The sequence below is a fragment of the Melanostigma gelatinosum genome (genome assembly GCF_949748355.1).
Source record: "Melanostigma gelatinosum genome assembly, chromosome: 9".
Taxonomy (NCBI): Eukaryota; Metazoa; Chordata; class Actinopteri; order Perciformes; family Zoarcidae; genus Melanostigma; species Melanostigma gelatinosum.
The window spans coordinates 8,056,183-8,073,665 of record NC_136642.1 but is presented as its reverse complement, the minus strand read 5'-3'; the positions used below and the strand labels follow the sequence as shown (position 1 = coordinate 8,073,665).

General features: G+C 43.2%; 2 protein-coding genes across 3 annotated transcripts; one reads left to right on the top strand and one right to left on the bottom strand.

Annotated features, from left to right (window-relative positions):
* Nucleotides 1–761: 761 nt before the first annotated feature.
* On the top strand, nucleotides 762–12,200 carry LOC306782169 (glycoprotein endo-alpha-1,2-mannosidase-like protein; the record flags this gene model as incomplete). 2 transcript variants are annotated; one of them, XM_079275403.1, is made up of 4 exons in its annotated part: nucleotides 762–1,272; nucleotides 3,550–3,659; nucleotides 10,881–10,957; nucleotides 11,564–12,200. In XM_079275403.1, 4 exons carry the CDS (start codon nucleotides 762–764, stop codon nucleotides 12,198–12,200), a joined length of 1,335 nt encoding a protein of 444 aa, XP_079131529.1. The 2 variants fall into 2 exon arrangements, with proteins under 2 accessions (XP_079131529.1, XP_079131528.1); XM_079275402.1 differs by having other exon boundaries at nucleotides 3,550–3,674.
* A 964-nt stretch (nucleotides 12,201–13,164) lies between these two features.
* Nucleotides 13,165–17,483, bottom strand: yrdc (yrdC N(6)-threonylcarbamoyltransferase domain containing). Its single transcript, XM_079275404.1, has 6 exons — nucleotides 17,289–17,483; nucleotides 16,505–16,700; nucleotides 15,912–16,026; nucleotides 15,687–15,806; nucleotides 15,413–15,543; nucleotides 13,165–14,008 (listed from the first exon to the last, which is right to left on the bottom strand). Exons 1-6 carry the CDS (start codon nucleotides 17,458–17,460, stop codon nucleotides 13,897–13,899), a joined length of 846 nt encoding a protein of 281 aa, XP_079131530.1. The 5' UTR covers nucleotides 17,461–17,483; the 3' UTR covers nucleotides 13,165–13,896.

Here is a 17,483-nt window from a genome sequence, read left to right as displayed (position 1 = left end):
TTATGTCAACATATTCTCGTGCAGAAGAGATTACACTCTGCGATGAGTCATGGTGATGTCACTTGTGATACATCGACAACACTGTAGCCTACTTACTTGATCTTTGTTGCCGATGTGCTGACAGCATTCACGTGATGGTCATTTTTTGCACATTTCTGTTGCGCGAGGCTCTGCAGCCATGGACAAACAAGCCTCTTTTGATATCCAAAATGGACCGTCAACCAACGCAGGCTGGAAACACCCCTCTGGATGTCACCGGGGAGCATCCTCTCGACGCCGGTCGTCTTTCCGCGTCCGGTGTCAGGTGGACGGATCTGCTTCATGGGCGGGACTCTGCAGCCAGCTGGAGTAAAGCAGCTCAGAGAATGACAGTTTTGCCGATCAGTGGGTGAAGCGTCTTGATGGAAACAGCATCGCGAACATCCGCCCTGTTACAGCCGAACGGAGAGCACGTTAACGGACTCGGTTCATTCCCGTTGTACGGAGCGGAAGGAGCGCTTACGGAGGCGAGTTTCCAACACAGGCTATACGCAGCTACGCAGCTCTGCAGAATGAAAAAAAAGTTAAAACAGCCAACTGCGTCAAGTAGTCTGCTGCGTCTGCTCTGCAATCATGTAGCTACTTTTTTTTAAGCTATGAATTCAGAAGAATGTGCCATTTGCAGTTGCCTTGCAGGACACTTTGAAGAGTAGTTCGTAGGTCGTGAGGTGAACTGTCGGTTTGTTTTTTGCGCTCCTGGTCCCGTCACTGCAGCCAAAAACATGGCACGACTACGCAGGAAAGCGTGCATAGCTCTGTTTCTCTTTACGCTGTTCATCTTTGGGACCCTGATGGGACTGAGGACCCTGAAGCCCAGTGACGGCTTCTCGGATCTGGCTCCGGGCTTGGAGCTGCTGCCGATGATCGCAGGGAAGATGGACCGGCGCTCTGTGTCCCGTGGTGCCACCGCGTCACCGGATCAAGACCGGCCGGCTGGCAGCGACACTAAAGCAGTTTTGTCCAACTCTGGCCCCGAGGGTACCATCTTTTATGATGTTCATATATTTTACTACACCTGGTACGGCAACCCAGACATGGACGGTAAGTACATTCATTGGGACCATATCCTGGTTCCACACTGGGACCCCAAAATCGCGTCCAGCTACCCGAGAGGAAGACACATGCCGCCTGAGGACATCGGCTCCAGTTTCTACCCCGAACTTAATCCGTACAGCTCGAGGGACCCGGACGTGTTGGATTCCCACATGGAGCAGATAGGAGCATCTGCAGCAGGTACGGTTCAGAGACCGCGTATATTTCTTGGGAAGAAATAGTAAGGAAAATTGTTTTTTTTTTTGCGCTCAGATAAAGCACAGAATATTCTGGCCTCTATAAAGCTGCTGGAGAGGCACAAAACAAATTCAGCACCACGCATCCACTGGACAGCTCCCCACACGCCCAGCTCAAAGTCCCAAAAGATCTACTGCTGCGCTTTCTTCTGCAGCACAGAGAGAAACTTAATGACTTTAAAAGCTCCAGTAATCAAGAGATCAACTTATTAGGTATACATTATCACCAGAGCACCTTCCTGACTGTCACAACTTCAAAATTGATTCTGGAAATTTAGAGTGTGATTACATTTTAGTGTGTTTTTCAACACAGCATGCCCCTCAGTAATATGGTTGAAATCAATATTCATATGTGAAAAAAAATCACATTTAAATTGGTCGTGATGTTGAATGCAATAAAGTGTTCTACTTCTATGCTTTTTATCATAACAAAATACGAATTTATTTCATAAAAACCATGGCAAGAGCCATAAAACACATCTGATCATATATTTTTTAAATCGTCTAGGGGAATGAAATAGTGTACATTTAAATATGTGTCATGTGTTATCTAAGGTTGTACTCTAGTTACAAGACTTGCATAAAAGCAGAGATGAACGGTATTAAATTATCAGGGTCGGATCAGAGGTTTTCTTGGGCATCCCATGAGATATTGACATGCATGTTGTTATTCTTTTCAAAAATTTGCATGGCTTCCCTGAAAGACATGCAGCACAGTCCTGTATAGCCTGGTATCGAGTAACAGTGGTGTGTCCAGACATCAGCAGCCTATACACATGATAGGCCCCGATGTTTCTGTCCCACAGCTCAGTAAGTTATTGTACAACAATGCGGAATGATGACCACGCCATCCATCCGTTTGAAACCTCACCACAAAGACAGATGGATGGGAGTGCTGGCTCACAATGCTTTGTAAAAAATAATCAATTTAATTAGGCACCACAGCCAGCCAAACTGTAAATAGTTCCATTTGGCTTGATGACTGATTCCCCACCACTCAGAAATAAAATGAATAGCAGCTTCTTAATACACATAGACGTAGTTGGGTATTGTAATCTAATAGTCCCCATAGCTCCACAGCAAGTGGACGTTTAGTTAATGAATTAGCTCTTAGTGCATATCCCATGTGCCAGATCCTCTCTGGTGCCAGGCACCGTTGTTGCTGATACCTATTTCTCAGCCAGAATCAGAGCATGAGGAAGCATTTATATAAGCTGTCACACACTAAAGCTGTGCGGCAAGATTGCCACTGAAACGAGACATAATAAATATGTGCATATTCCTCAATCGGGTGCAGGATATGGATGATGGGCAGGTAGGCATTTAGATAACAAGAATCAACTCACACACACTTCACAGCCACGGATGGAATACTGAACAGGCCTACAGACCGCAAGCCCAGGGGCCCCAAGGCTTCAGGGCGTGCATGAGCCTCTGTTTGAAGTGAATGTCAGCATTTCTTATGGACATGTCAAAGCAGGTTCCATGATAAAATGCAACGACAGCATTTGAGCAACACACAACACAAATGACCACAGAGAGACGCTTAACGACCAGAAATGAAAATTGACCACAAAGAACACAAAGAGTTACAAAACGACCATAAAGAGATGCAAAACGACCACAAAGAGACGCAAAACGACCACAAAGAGATGCACAACGACCACAAAGAGACGCAAAACGACCACAAAGAGATGCTAAACAACCCCAAAGTGACTCGTTTTGCTCAATGTGGTGTATTGCTCCTATTTAGGTGGGGTGGGGGGTGGGGGGCCTTTTACATATCTGTGCCCAATGACTCATTGTCTCATAATCCAACCATGCATACAGTATCCTACCACAAACCTTACCAGCTTCTGTCTGGTCCTATAAAATACAGTAATTATCCTAATGGATTACCGGGGCAGAATTTTCACAGTGTGTTCAATAAACGCACAGCTGACTTCGTTCAATGGGTCTGTAAAACTGTGTGAATGGCTGCATGAAAAAAAACTCACTGTAGATTCATAAAAGCTTTTTTTCAGCTCCTATTTCCACCGCAGGACTGTCAGCATTTCTTCCAATCCATACATCATTTTGACAATGCATAAGATAACTTTTTTTTCGAGGTTCATATGCATTTTGGACATATGTTCTATGCAGTAGATGCTCTCTGAGGTATTAACCAGTGTCTTGGGTCCAGGATGGATGATCAGACTCATGAGTTTACGTGTGTCTTCAGGGGTTCTGGTCCTGTCCTGGTATCCCCCCGGCTTGGCTGACGACAACGGGGAACCCGCTGAGGATTTGGTACCAGCTGTGCTGGATGCTGCATATAGACACAACCTCAAGGTAAAAGGCGTGTGTGTGTGTGTGTGTGTGTGTGTGTGTGTGTGTGTGTGTGTGAAACCTGAAACAAAGTTGGGAAAGAGTCCAAGGCGGAAAAAAGACCAATGAACCAAATCCATTATCAACTAAATTTTTACGCAAACTGCAAGTTGTCACAGGAATATTTGTTAATTCTAAATCAGCAGCTGTTGATGAAACAGTTTTACACCAATTATGCTGGTATGGGCTTTGTAATTTACCCGGAGCAGCTTTATAAATGAAAGCATACAGAGGACAAACAGGACTTGTGTCAAATATACAAACATAACCTCAGTCTGTGGTTGCTTGGAAGATAAACATTAAGCCAAATACCTTTACTCCTATATAGGAGTAACAAGTTATATTGTCTTCCCCTGAGCTGTTAGAATGTCCACAATGTATATAAGCTGGCATTAGAAAACAACATCAACACAGTTTTTATGAGTTCAGGACTAGTTTGAGTTGCGCGAGCTAAGACTGCAAAATACTAAAGGTAGAGTGCATTTATTATCACAGATGCTGCGTTAATGAGTCACACAGAAATTCTTTGGCAAGGAGATTTGTGATCGAGTTGTGATTGCCCTGAGCGGCAACAATATCAATCCCCCCGTGGAGTCCAGACACGGGTGGTGATGGTGGCTGATGAGGCTGATAGAATGATGAAGCTGATGAATCTGCGAAGATTGGGCGGAGATGGGGAGGTGGAGGGCTGCGTAACGGCAGCATGAGCACACTGAAGGTAGAGAGACAGTCATATTCAAGAGAGACAGCAGCAAGATGATAGGCTAATGATGTCCTTGTGTCGTCGTGCTATTGGCTAGACAGACCAGCTGATCTAGACCGGATATCATGATTGACGGCCCCAAACAATAACAGCAAGGAAATAAAGAGGGTGCCTGCATGAGGAGTGATGGCAGATGTATGGTAAATAAGCTACGGGCTTAGGCATGCAAGATTATAGTCTTCCTGTCTGAACTTACGCTCGAGCTTCATATACACCATATCATCTTCATAGCAATGAGTGTTAGTTCCATGGGGAGAAACACCAAAATGATTTACCGGTATGTAAAGAAAAAAGAAAGGAGCTCAAGTACAGACCCTTGAGGCACTCCATTAAATACAATAAGCCAGGTTGAACAGGGCCCACTGAATTTCAAACACTACGAACTAAACCTTAGTGAGGCTACAACTAACAAAGGCAATGTGCTGTAGTAGTATTGAGGCATATGTTCGATGTGTAAATATCTCTGTACATTATCTCACGATACTTTCATCTCACGAAGAGCAGAGTTAGACAGGAGCGAGCAAAGGATTAAAGATGCTTCACAAAGGTAAGTAGAGAGCTTAACACTGCTCAGGACAGTTATCCCAAAGGAGCTATTGTGCTGTGGGGAGTTATACACGGGAAACAACAGTTATGTTTTTGTCACAGGAGAGAAAGGTTAAGAGATTTTGAACTTGTTATGCTGCCTCCCATGAAGCCGTCTGTGCTACTCATGGATTTGATTCTGGATGTTTGCAGCTGCAATGGCATTTCCTCTCCAGCGTTAGAGCAAAAAAAACAGGTCAAATAGCTGCTGCTGCAGTTGTTCAGTGGGGGTGAGCATATCAGCAGGGTGGAGAGGTGGGGGGGGGGGGGGGGGTTGGGTAGCCAAGCCACATGACCGATTTGCCAATTAGGTTGGAAAACGGCACATTGAAGGAAATAACTGCCCACCATGTCGGTCTCTCTGCCTCCTGTCGCTGTATCGAAGACTTATTAAACTTTTACAGGGAAAGCTCGCTCGTAATGCGATACAATTCTTGTCAGCATCTCTCCAGATAAAGCAAGAGACGAAGGGAAAGACAGATAAGAGATTATAACACAATGGTTGGAGTTTGAGGTTTTTCCTTTTTGTCAGACTTTCTCTTCAATGAGAGCTGAATAAAAATACTTCATCTGTTCATGTGCACATTAAGCTACTCAGAAGCTTTCTGTATGAATTTGAAATGACATATAAGAGAGACAAGCTAGTAAGAGTTTTCCTATGTTAAGGCAGGTGCCATTAATAATGCACACACAGCATCTGCACAACACACTAAATGTTTAAGTGAAGAAAAATCCGCCAGCCATCCAGATAAAAGCATCAACATTTCTGTAAGGGTTTGTTTAAATTACTATGATTTTTAGAGCTGGAACAATTTGTTGGCAGAAAAAAAAAATCAGGAAGTTACATACAGCCCTAATGATGTTTATAGGAAATAAATTGCTAAATAGTTTGTTTTAGAGTCCCAGTTCAGAAATTGTCAGAATTTTAGCAAACTCTCAATTCCATGAAGGAAGAACACCTGTCCTGTAATTGAGAGATCGTAAATAAATTGTCAAATTGTGGAGAAAACACCACCACTACTCCATGTATAGTCTTTAAATATATTTTAACGTACAGGACCAAAACTAACCAGTCACTGATCTATAACAAAACCAGTTGTATTGACAACTTGCTGAAGTTATCACCAAGGTTAATTCCAGAGCAAAGTCATCGGAAGGATCATTACAACACAATTCATTATGATGCAAGTGTTTGTTTCCTGATGCGACGATAAAGACAATTTATTTTTCCAGCAGCGATGTGACACGTATTGGCCTCATCCTGCGTATAAACAACTCTGATGAGAGACAGTTTGTCAGGCCAATCTGTCAGATCTGATATCACATTTGTTTAGTCTGCTGTTTGGCTGCAGGCAAAGAAATAATGTATCACTGTGTGAGGGCAAGACAAGAACGCCTGGATTAGACATGCAACGCTGAGCTGAGGAGGTTTTACACATAACGCTGTCAGGAGAGAAGCTAATAGATTGAATTGAATGCCATGCTATGTTGTCATGAGCGACCGAGCAAGCACATTTTCTTAAAAGCGTGGAGGAAGTGTGTGTGGAAAAACAGACCCTGCTATGCCTTCTACTATTTCAGAACCTCTCTGCATGAAGACGGAAGTGTTGTTTGGTGAAAGACTTTAGAAGATCACAATCAGTCAGCAGAGCAGAGAAGTCCATGGCATATTTTCTCTCTGTATACAGCAGCATGGGGAGTGCAGCATTTCCAAGCGTCCTCTTCCAGTTCTCCTTGTTTTTGGACAAACTCCTCCCACTCCCTCTGCACACAGGGACATTTCTCTCTGGAGTGTGTCCTCTCGCATCATTTTCAGCAAAATGCTGACGCGGTAAAGAACTTTGGCTCTGATCATTTGGAACTCAAATGCAAATTTTTCTAAAGCCACAACCTTAAATTATTTCTTTGCTCTTTTCAAATGAAAGGCAGGCAAAAAAAAAAAGGAGGGAGGACAGCCCAAAGGAAGACTGGCGGTCCCACAGGAGCAGTGGCAACAGCCAAAAATGCATCAGATCGGGATTCAGGAAACACGCATATCGGCAATCCGCTTTTAGTAGCAAAGTGGATAGCGGCCAATCTGAGAAATGCTTCTAAGAATGCACGAGCAGTGTTGTTTTGAAACGTCTGGCCCTTGGAGAGTCGATATAATTACACAAAACTCATAACGTTCATTTAATAATGACGTTATATTGCTGTAAAAAGATGAGCAAATGATGAAGAGATCGGAAAAAGACAGAAAACACCAGAAAGAATGAGCTCCACTTCTGCGTAAAACAGTTCAAATGTATCCTGCTAAAGTGGGAGAGGGTACCTGTCCGTATTCACTTTGTTTTCCATCTCATTATCTTTGTCCGTCCTTGCCCTGTGCCGTCTTTTTGTATGGCTCACTGAGGCATGAATGTGGCATTGACCTTTTTCAAGATTCTAAATGTATTCAGGACCGTGCAATATCAGATTGAGAGCACAATACGAACCAAGGCTGCACAATGTAACGTCCTCATTTGAAGTGGATGTATTAAAATTGTTTTCTTCAAACATTTCAAATGCCAAATATATTAAATGTACTGGCATATATGACAAAGAAACATTTTGACTGGTTAGAAACTGGAACCAGAGAATGTTTGGTCATTTTTTCTTGAAAAAGGAGCTTCGAGTTGTAGAGGACTGTTGCCCTCCAACAACATCTCCTTAACTTGCACTCTTGTCAAGAGGAGGCAAAAATAATAACTTGGAGCATAATCGCCATAATTTGCCAACCGAGATCCAAACACACACCTCCTACTTTACTACGGTGCTAGCTACTATAACCTACGAGTATGATGGGCGGGTTCTCCCCACACCACATCTCATTTGATAAAGTTATGTTCAAGATGAGTCATTTATATATTTCAAAGGGGACATATTATGCTCGTTTTCAGGTTCATACTTGTATTTTGTGTTTCTACTACGCTTCAATAGCCACATTATTTTCCTCATACTGCCTGTCTTAATATACCTGGAGCAGATCTATCTCAACAAAAAACAATTCCAACTTCCTTCTTCCTGGCAATCCCACACCACACAGCTACAAAGAACACTGGCTCCTCTTTTGGGTAATGCTACAAAGCAATGTACCCTTTTTATTATATAAGTTGAACAGTATTTCAGCAGCACCCACACACAAAAAAGCTTGTGTAGCCTGTATTTTGTACAGCAGAGTTGGAGAGCAGATCACATGGAGAGCTGCTGCTCGGCCTCAGCTTGAAGAGGAGTTGAAACAGTCCTCCTGCTCAGGGGAGGGCGGGGGCGGTTTGGTGGGGAAAGGGTGGGTGGGGGGGGGGGGGGGGGGTTGATTGGAAGCTGGGTGCAGGAGGGAGGGAGCAGAGGGGAAAATGTGCATCATGGGTCCCATGACTCAGTTTGCCGCTCTGAACAACCTGCACCCTGAGGGGATGTACAAGTTCTATCCAATAAATAGGCCATGTAGCTGCGTGTATACACGGGGCAATAACGCCACTGGGTGCCCTATGATGGCATCAGCCACACTTTCCAGATCCCAGCAGTAGCTACGTGACTCCCTGCACTGGCTTTGTCCACAGAGCAAAACTGACACTCTCTCATGAAGAAATGTGCTCCGCTTTGTTAAAATTGATCAAATTGTTATCAGGGTCTGGACCTTTTATCTTTGCGTTGGCTCGTACCCCTCCTTTAGTGCTTTCTGCAGGACATGGCACTAAATTCCACTCTGCGCAGCATGAATCATGGGGTTGATCCTGGCCCATGCTGTCAATGTTTATGAGGTATTAAAATGCGAAGACACTGTCTCATTTACTTCGAAATTACCACAGAGCAATGTGCCAATGTGTTTGGAAAACAAGCTTTCTAGTGGCCTGCGTTCTGCTGCACTGAACAGGAGACCATAACAGCTTGTCCCCCTCTGTGGATGATAACTACATGGCTTCATATCTGCTAATGCCTCATAGTTTTTCTAGATACGTTCACATTTGATCTCACATTATTGGGCTGTTACTTTACAAGACGTCCAGAGAGTTACGGCGTAACAAACATTGCTTCCAGGCTATCATTCCATCAGAAGGTCAGGATCTCCCTTCCTCTATTTTGCTTCAAATTGACATTTTGCCAGCAACTGCATCTTACACCATTAAAATGTACGTCTTGCAACACATAAAATCACTTCGCATCTCCATTACTGGCACAAGTGGTTCTTTTTTTCCTGCCTCCAGGTGACAGTTTATCGATAGACATTCGCAGTTTAAAACAATTTGCTCAGCTCTAGCCAATTCTAAACATCACTTTAATCCATTAGTACACTTATGCTCAATGTCACAGTGACAGTCAGTGCAGCCAACTGTCCTCTTTTCCACAGACAAACACCAAACACTCCCTATAGTAAACATTTTGACAAACGATTCAATGTGGCGAACTAAAATGGAAAAACACAATCGTCATCATTGAGAGGTTCTTATTCTAGATAGTGATGCATGCGTATGTCAGCGTTTCTCGTTTTAGCCACGCTAACAGCGTGGCTCTGTGGAGGGGAACCACTTCACACTGAAATATCTCAACTACACGATGGATCGCTTTGACATTTTGCAGAGACATTCATGGTGGAATCCATTCTATGGGTGCTTAATGACTTTGTTGATCCACTGGCTTTCAACATAGTGCCTCCGGCAGACATTTGTGGTTTTAAGTGAATTTGCCTCTGCAACTATTATGTAGATTACAATGAAATTTGCAACACACATTCATGTCCCTCTCAGGATGATTTGTAATAACTCTGGTGATCACTTCACATTTTCTTCTAGCGTAACCATCAGATACTGAAATGAAACTGGTCCGATCAGTCTTCATCTTACTGGTCTAAACGCAGACTTTCATGAGGTTTTTATCCGGGACAAGAGAGGAATTATACAACATGGACGATGTCGCTCACTCGATGACGTCCTACATCCATTTAGTTGCCGTTGGCCTCCAGCATCTTAAAAAGCCCTTTTTATTCACATTGTCCCCCTTGGGTGTCCACTGCTCGAGAAGAAAAATGTTTCATTTGATCATACATTATTCAAAGTCTCTGGCCATTCCTTAAAATATTCAACTTAAGCACTTTTTTTTTTTTTTTTGCACTTGTCACTTCAGGTCCCTTGTTTCACTGTTGCTCATCAACTGCAAATACCCGATTCTAACTGAGCCACTGAGTGAGCATTACAGAAGTCTCCAGAGGGGCAGCACTTAAGGTGAAAACATCTAAAGTGTGACAAACTTTGTCATGAAAATTAAAATGGTGAAAACATGGTTCTTTGAAGTCACATCGTGTCCAAAAGGACCTGCTTGAGTGGGTAACTGTGTTATGATGTACTGGCGGCCATAGCTAGTGTTATACACATTTATTCATAGGTTTTGAGGAAATATGTAAAGAAGTACAATCAACTGTAACATACCAGGGAAGAGAAACCAGACGCCTGATGTCATGCTTTGCTTTGGGCCACACAAGGTGGTCAAAATGTCAACATGGTGCATGACTTACTTGTTTTGCCGAATTGAAAAGGTAGAGCTCTGTTTTTTTTTGAGGAGGAATCGGCAGTCTAATCAGCTCTCACAGCCTTTGACTATCATATAATATGGATGTTATTCGTAACAAACTTTAATTAAAAAAGCATATCGTCACGGGATCATATTGTCTCCACTGTCAATCCCTGGTGAGAAGTCTCCCCTCAGAAACTGAGTGTTGATTTCAAGTCAATAGTTGCTCAGGTCATCTGTGAATAGTATCTTTTTAGCAGATATAAGATGAATGGAAACTAACAAAGCACGTGTCTTTCTGCCTGTTTTCTTAGGTTGCATTTCACATCCAACCATACCGAGGACGAAACGACCAGAGTGTGCATGACAACATCAAGTATATTATTGACAGGTAGGCTGTACTTCTCCGTCACTGACTCAACCATTACGATTTCATGCACGGTTAAAAGAACATGAGTTACAAAGATGAAATACTTTTAGAAAGCATTTCTGATGAGATAAATCTAGTTTCATCACTTATGAATGACTTTTTGAAGCAAATTAAATTTTACTACACTAAAGGTTGCTCTGAAAAGGAGCACCTGTTAAGTACATTCAAACTCAAATGCCCAAAACCCCCCCAAAGGATTTTAGCAAGAAATTGAAACAGTTGATTATTTACAGTTACAGAGCAACTTTTTCTTCCTTTAGAGTTGTGTTTCTGGCCACACAATGGTCCAATATTCACTCCCTTTTAGCTTTAGTTTTGGTCGCGATCAACGCCTGTGAGAAAAAAAAACAAGAAGATTGTCAAGAATCCTGAGCAGATTCAGGCTCCCCAGAAGATGAACCCTTTCCATTTTTAACCTGAGCTTTCCTCTTGTGTTTTCCTCATGTCCCAGTCAACTTAAACATGCAGATTATACTGACACCATAATAATAGTAATGCTGAGAGGATAAACCCTTTTGAATAGACTCTAAAGACCCGTGTGTTGTTTTCTTTAATGTCTTTAAAAAGGTATGGTGACCATGGAGCCTTCTACAAGTTCACTTCCAGCACAGGGAAGAGTCTTCCTCTATTTTACATCTACGACTCCTACCTGACTCCCCCAGAGTCCTGGTCTGAGTTCTTGACTCCCACCGGCTCCCACAGCGTGCGTGGCTCAGCCTATGACTCCATCTTCATTGCACTGATCGTGGAGGAGCGCCACAAGCACGACATCCTCGCAGGAGGCTTTGATGGCATGTACACTTATTTTGCCTCCAATGGTTTCTCCTTCGGCTCCTCTCACCAGAACTGGAAGACCATCAAAGCTTTTTGTGACGGCAACAACCTCCTCTTCATCCCAAGCGTTGGACCTGGTTATATCGACACCAGCATCCGGCCGTGGAACAACCTCAACATGCGCACCAGGGTGAACGGTCGTTACTACGAGACGGCCCTGCAGGCGGCGCTGAACGCGAGGCCGGACGTCGTCGCCATCACATCTTTTAATGAATGGCACGAGGGAACGCAGATAGAGAGGGCAACGCCCAAAAAAACAGTGAGCCGTGTGTACTTGGACTACCAGCCACACGGACCTGATCACTACCTGGAGTTGACCCGCCGCTGGGCGGAGCAGTTCAACAAAGAGAAGCAGCAGTGGCTCATGTGAGCTTTCATCAACAGCATGCTCGAGTGGAAGTGTGTGTACACATGAAGGAGACACAACAAAGGGGGGAGAGGGGGTGTGAATGTAGAGGCTGATCAGTATAGATGTGAGCGCATAAAGATGAGCCGAATGCGAGAGTTTCTGCAAGTGTGTGTGCGTATTTTTGTGCACACATGCCGATCTGCAAGAACAGGACACCGTGTCGTCGGTGCGACTAGTCTCGTTTGAGTTTCTGGGTAAAGCGGCATTCAAAAAAAAGAAAAGGGGTTATTCTGGGGGAATTTGTTCCATTGACAGCCCTAAAATGTTCTGTCGGCCGTCTCGTGTGTCTTTGGTCACTTAATGCAACGTCATGAACTGTCTGAAACACACAAAGAAAACCGTCAGCATGTAGGCGAAGGGCCTCCTTCCCTCGCTGCAGTTAAATAATAGAATCGATGACAATAGCCACTTCTATGGTTTCACTTTCAGACACTAACGGCGACCTCCCCTTCGTGTTTAAAAAGGCATGCACTGCATACGTACTAAATCTGTATGTACTGTATTTCTTGGCCGGTTGCAGTGACTTTCTAGAGTCTCTGCTGGCTGCCTGGCAACATTCTGGTTACGTAAATCAATGTTAATGGTGGGCACCTTCTGTCACTGAAGTGAACACTAAATAGAATCAGTTAAGTGTTCAGGTTGAGGCTCAATGTTTTGAAGAGGCTATATGAATAAAAACGCACCAATTACTGGAGCACTCTGCTATGTTCATTTGATGAAATCCTGCGGTCTATTAAAGTAAAAAGGTACTTTCAAACAGGCATTTTTGAGAATAAAAATATGCTCTTTGGTTGAGACGGGCGCTTAAAGTGGTTTCTGCTCTTTAAAAAATAAATAAATAAAAATATCACTTAACTTCCAGACACCTACAAATAAAGACAGAGGTATGGCTCAAATATTTTCTTATGCATTAATAACACTCAGATACTGAAAAAAAACTACTTTTATTGTGGTCGTGCAATCCATTAAAACAAGTCAATACAGGCGATGAGAATTTAGACGACGCTGCAGTTCTTAACTTGTAAATGGGCAGAGAAAGTATTTTCAAACTTGTGAATGTAGGTTAGGCTCAAATATAAAAAGGGAGTTTTTGTAACTGTCGCAGGAGACCAATCGTTGTGCAAGCCTCACACACATGACATGTGGATAAAATAAATAAATAAAAGGAGATTCAGGAGATAATAAAATATAGTTCTGGACTCAAGTTTGATGTATAGTCAATGCAAGTCATAGAACGCCTCCCATCCCTTATGTCAGCACATTTAAGTCATAAAATGAACCCGATGACAATTCTAACCATGATAGAAATATTAAAATAAATCTCAAACCATTGTATCTTCTGTTAAGCCACGCTGTTTTAAAAACACCAAAAGATGAATTTTTAATTTTATGCAAAAACAATTAAATAAATAAAAAACGAAATCCAATATATCCGACCTTCTTTCTGAATATATGGTAGAGAATTGTGACACTTTAAGATCCCACATAATCCCGAGATAGAAGACACACAAAGGAAAAGAGTTACTCCACACCTTAAAGCAGCCACCAGAACAACGTCAGCCGTCGAGTCGTTCCTGAGTTCTCGTCCTTCTCGGGAAAAACTCAATTGTTCCACGTGAACATGAAAAGCATTCTTCTTTTCTGAAGAAGCCAACGGTCAACGCTTGGCGTGCGTCTCAGCGTGTGGAGATTTCAAAGGTCCAGCTTCCCACGGCTCCTCTGACAGTCCGTATTTGTGCTCCAGCACATCAACCGTAGAAGAAAGAGCACTACGAACGGAATTACAGTCATTTCCTGTTTAATGTACCGAGTGTTCTTCAGAGTAAATGTGGGAGGACACGATGGAATAAAGCTTTTTTGTGGCCGTAGCCATGTTTTAGTCTGCTAATCAATGCATTACACCCCCGATTACTCAAGTATTTACATATTCTGACTCCATAGGCGTGACTACATTGTGTTTACTAGTTTTCAGGAGATTCATAGTCACAGCAGGAGGCCCATCCTCCCGCTGGTGGAGTACATTGTGATGACACTGTTGCTTCAGTACAAAGCACAGCAGTAAACCAAATACCCTGGCAGGTGCTAAATGCATGCAGGTGCATGTTTCTAGGAAAGTAGCCTGTGCTTTTCCTTTGGTGCGCATGCTCCCTTCTTCCTGAGTTGTGTAATAAAACAGGAAACCTGAAGGAACGATCACATTACACTTCTGCCTACAGTATATTCGCTCCGTCTCCAAGTCAAACTTAAGAATCCGTTTCCTCTTTGTTCAACTTTACCATGCAACCAAGCATGGGCAGTCACCAGTGTCCCAAATCCATACTACAGTCAATATTAATTCTATACAGTAAGTACTACATCCTCATAATAGTATACTGTTTTAGCAGTCAGTATAAACAAATATCATGCTTTAGATACTAGCATTTCAACAGTAAATACAATATGTGTGCTATTGACAATTTAATATCCCAAAGAGACATCGCAACGCTTTCCCCAAGATTCAACACTAAATTAATACTTTTTGTTCAGCAAGATTTTTTTAAACCTGTTTCACCACCAGCCATAATTTATTTGAATGGTCATCACCTGTAAGCATCCTTCATACTCTGTGTATTTAATATGCATACTGTCTGCTTTGAGTATACTTCCACTGTGAACACACTGCATCCTAAACACCAGTGTGGAGAATGGATTTGGGAAATGTGTTTTGAAATGCAAATCATTATTATACTGCCAGATGACGAGCTGCAGGCATCAGTCTCACACAGTATTTACAGATCGCTCTGATCAATATCTATTTATGACTGAAATCTGATCCATCACATCACATCCTTTGTCCGGAATATTTTCTGGAACCGAAGTGTCACGTGACCTCTATCACGTTTATTTATTTAGCGTACAGATCAGATGTCCTTTAAATGTTAATTGAATATTCCTGGATTAGACAGTTCTGATAAATTGTCATAATTAGCATATGAATTACTGAGTTACGGCCCAAAACGTGTTTTGGGAGGTCACAGTGATCAGCTCATCCTTGAGTCAAGTCTTTCTTTGCTAAAGGTTTGGTGCTCCTGTGGATATTATTGGTGGGGAGGATTTAGTTTGGGGAGAGTAAATAGTACATGCAACAGCAGAAAGAAAAAGCTAACTGGGTCACAGAACGCGCATGAACTCACCAGCCGGGTCTGATGATGCTGTATTTGCCGTGAACCGATAGGTCGACCACTGTCGATCCGAGGCGGCTCTGGTCTCCTATTGGTCCGCCGTCCACGACCACTGCTAGTTTGGGCCAGAGCTCCTGAAACTCCTTCAGAGGATAAACAGCAACATTAAAGAAGAATTTAGAAATCTAAAATGACAAAGAGATAAAAACAAATACTGAATGAAACACAGTGAATGAGAGACTGATAAAAGTACATCTCAGCTTGTCTTGTATTATATTTCTCTTACGTGCGCGGCCAAGGGGCTGGCGTGTGAGCTGATGTTGGCGCTGGTAAGAGCGAGTGGTTCGGCACACATCTGGCAAAGGCGTCTCATGAAGACATGGTCTGGGATACGAACGCCGACAATCTGAGGGGCACATGGTCATGTTGGCAGATGACTGACACTCGGTGCGAAACCATTTGTTTGCGGTTCTATTTTCAGTAACATCCAGCTGAAAAGGAGTGGACTTACTGAAGTAAAGGGGTTGAGATCCTTGTTCAGTACTTCGGATCTTTCGAGCACCAGAGTGACGGGACCGGGCAGCAGGTCACTTAGCAGCTCTTCCTTCACCTTCACCTTACAGTACCTGACCATGGAGACGAGCACACTGCTTAAGTGTCTCTAGACTGCTCTCAGACGGAGGTTACCGCAGATAACGTGATGTTCTTTGTTTAATCCAAGATGTCAGTTGGTAGTCTGCCTCATGTCCTCTGTATTATTTTGTGATTTACTTACGAATGCCTTAATTTAAAGAGATTCCTCCCGAGTAAATAATGAATGAATCCTGGGGTATTTCTGTGACAGCAGGTGTGATCGTCACACGAAGTGTAAAATGTGTCTTGTTGGTGTGGAGACGGCATCTCTGCCTCTTCTAGGTCTGACTCATCTGCGGATGACTAATACATGTGATTAAAACCATCACACTTCTGAGGGACTCACACCAACAGGCACTCAAACTGTTTGAATGATCAGTTGACCATCTGCCACACAACAAAATGGAATCCAGATCTACGTCTTCCTCTCATTCTGGAGGTAAAACAGCAAGCGTGCGTACATAAACTTACTTATAGATATCCTGGATTTCTCCTACACAGATGGCCAGCGGGTTGTGTCCATTTCGTCCTTTGATGTCGTAGGTTTTTCTGACGGCCTCAGAGTTCTGGGCCAGACATGCCAGGCCGTAGATGGTGTCTGTGGGCACGCCGACCACGTGACCCTCCTTCAGAGCCTTCGCTGTACAACTCAGGATTTCAGCACCATCTGCAGTTCACAAACAAACAAGGGACGGTAAATGGGACACACATGACACATGACAACAAAACACAGAGGGAAGACAATATATACGCGTGTCATTTTCAATATATATGTAATGTATGTTGGATATTGATTCAATGGTAGCGAAGGGCTGAAAAACTTGCAGAAACAGACGGTAACAAATTACATGTGTTGCTCTAGAGCTGCCCATAAAGGGCAATCCACTGAACTCACGTGTGACAAGTCTATGTACTCATTATGTGGAGGACTCCTCAGCCTGTGACAACAGTTCCAATCGCTGGTAAACATCTGATGTCATGGACTGTCACATGACATTATAAATAAAGGTTTGATGCTCAGTGTGTGCAGGCAGCTGTGTGATTATAAAGCATATCAACGTTACTGTATTGGACTACGATATAAGTTCTGTGTAGGTACTTGGCACACGCATGACAGGAATCTGATGTAACACGCTGCCATGTTTGCGTCACTTCCTGACAAACGTCATCTTACATTACTGTAGCTCAAATCTATTAAAGTCATGCACCTGTAGTCTACAGGGATGCACGTTTGCTGTGAATATTATGAGCTGACCTGTTTGGCTCTCCTGATGGACACATGGCCCATTGGAGGTCGGCGGCAGCAGACGCAGCACTTTGGTCTTGAGCTCTTTGCACATGTCTCCTCCGAGCGGACGAGCTGAGGCTGAACTGTGAGCTCTTCCGGATCTGATTAATTCAACAGCGACTTTACAAACGGACTTCATACAATCAAAGCTGCAGCGGCGGT

Coding starts and splice junctions, on each gene's coding strand:
- yrdc (XM_079275404.1), bottom strand. CDS start 17,460: ATGAAGTCCGTTTGTAAAGTCGCTGTTGAATTAATCAGATCCGGAAGA. Junction 16,701..17,288: donor CCATCAGGAGAGCCAAACAG/GTCAGCTCATAA, acceptor TGTGAACTGCAG/ATGGTGCTGAAATCCTGAGT. Junction 15,807..15,911: donor ATCTCAACCCCTTTACTTCA/GTAAGTCCACTC, acceptor TGTGCCCCTCAG/ATTGTCGGCGTTCGTATCCC.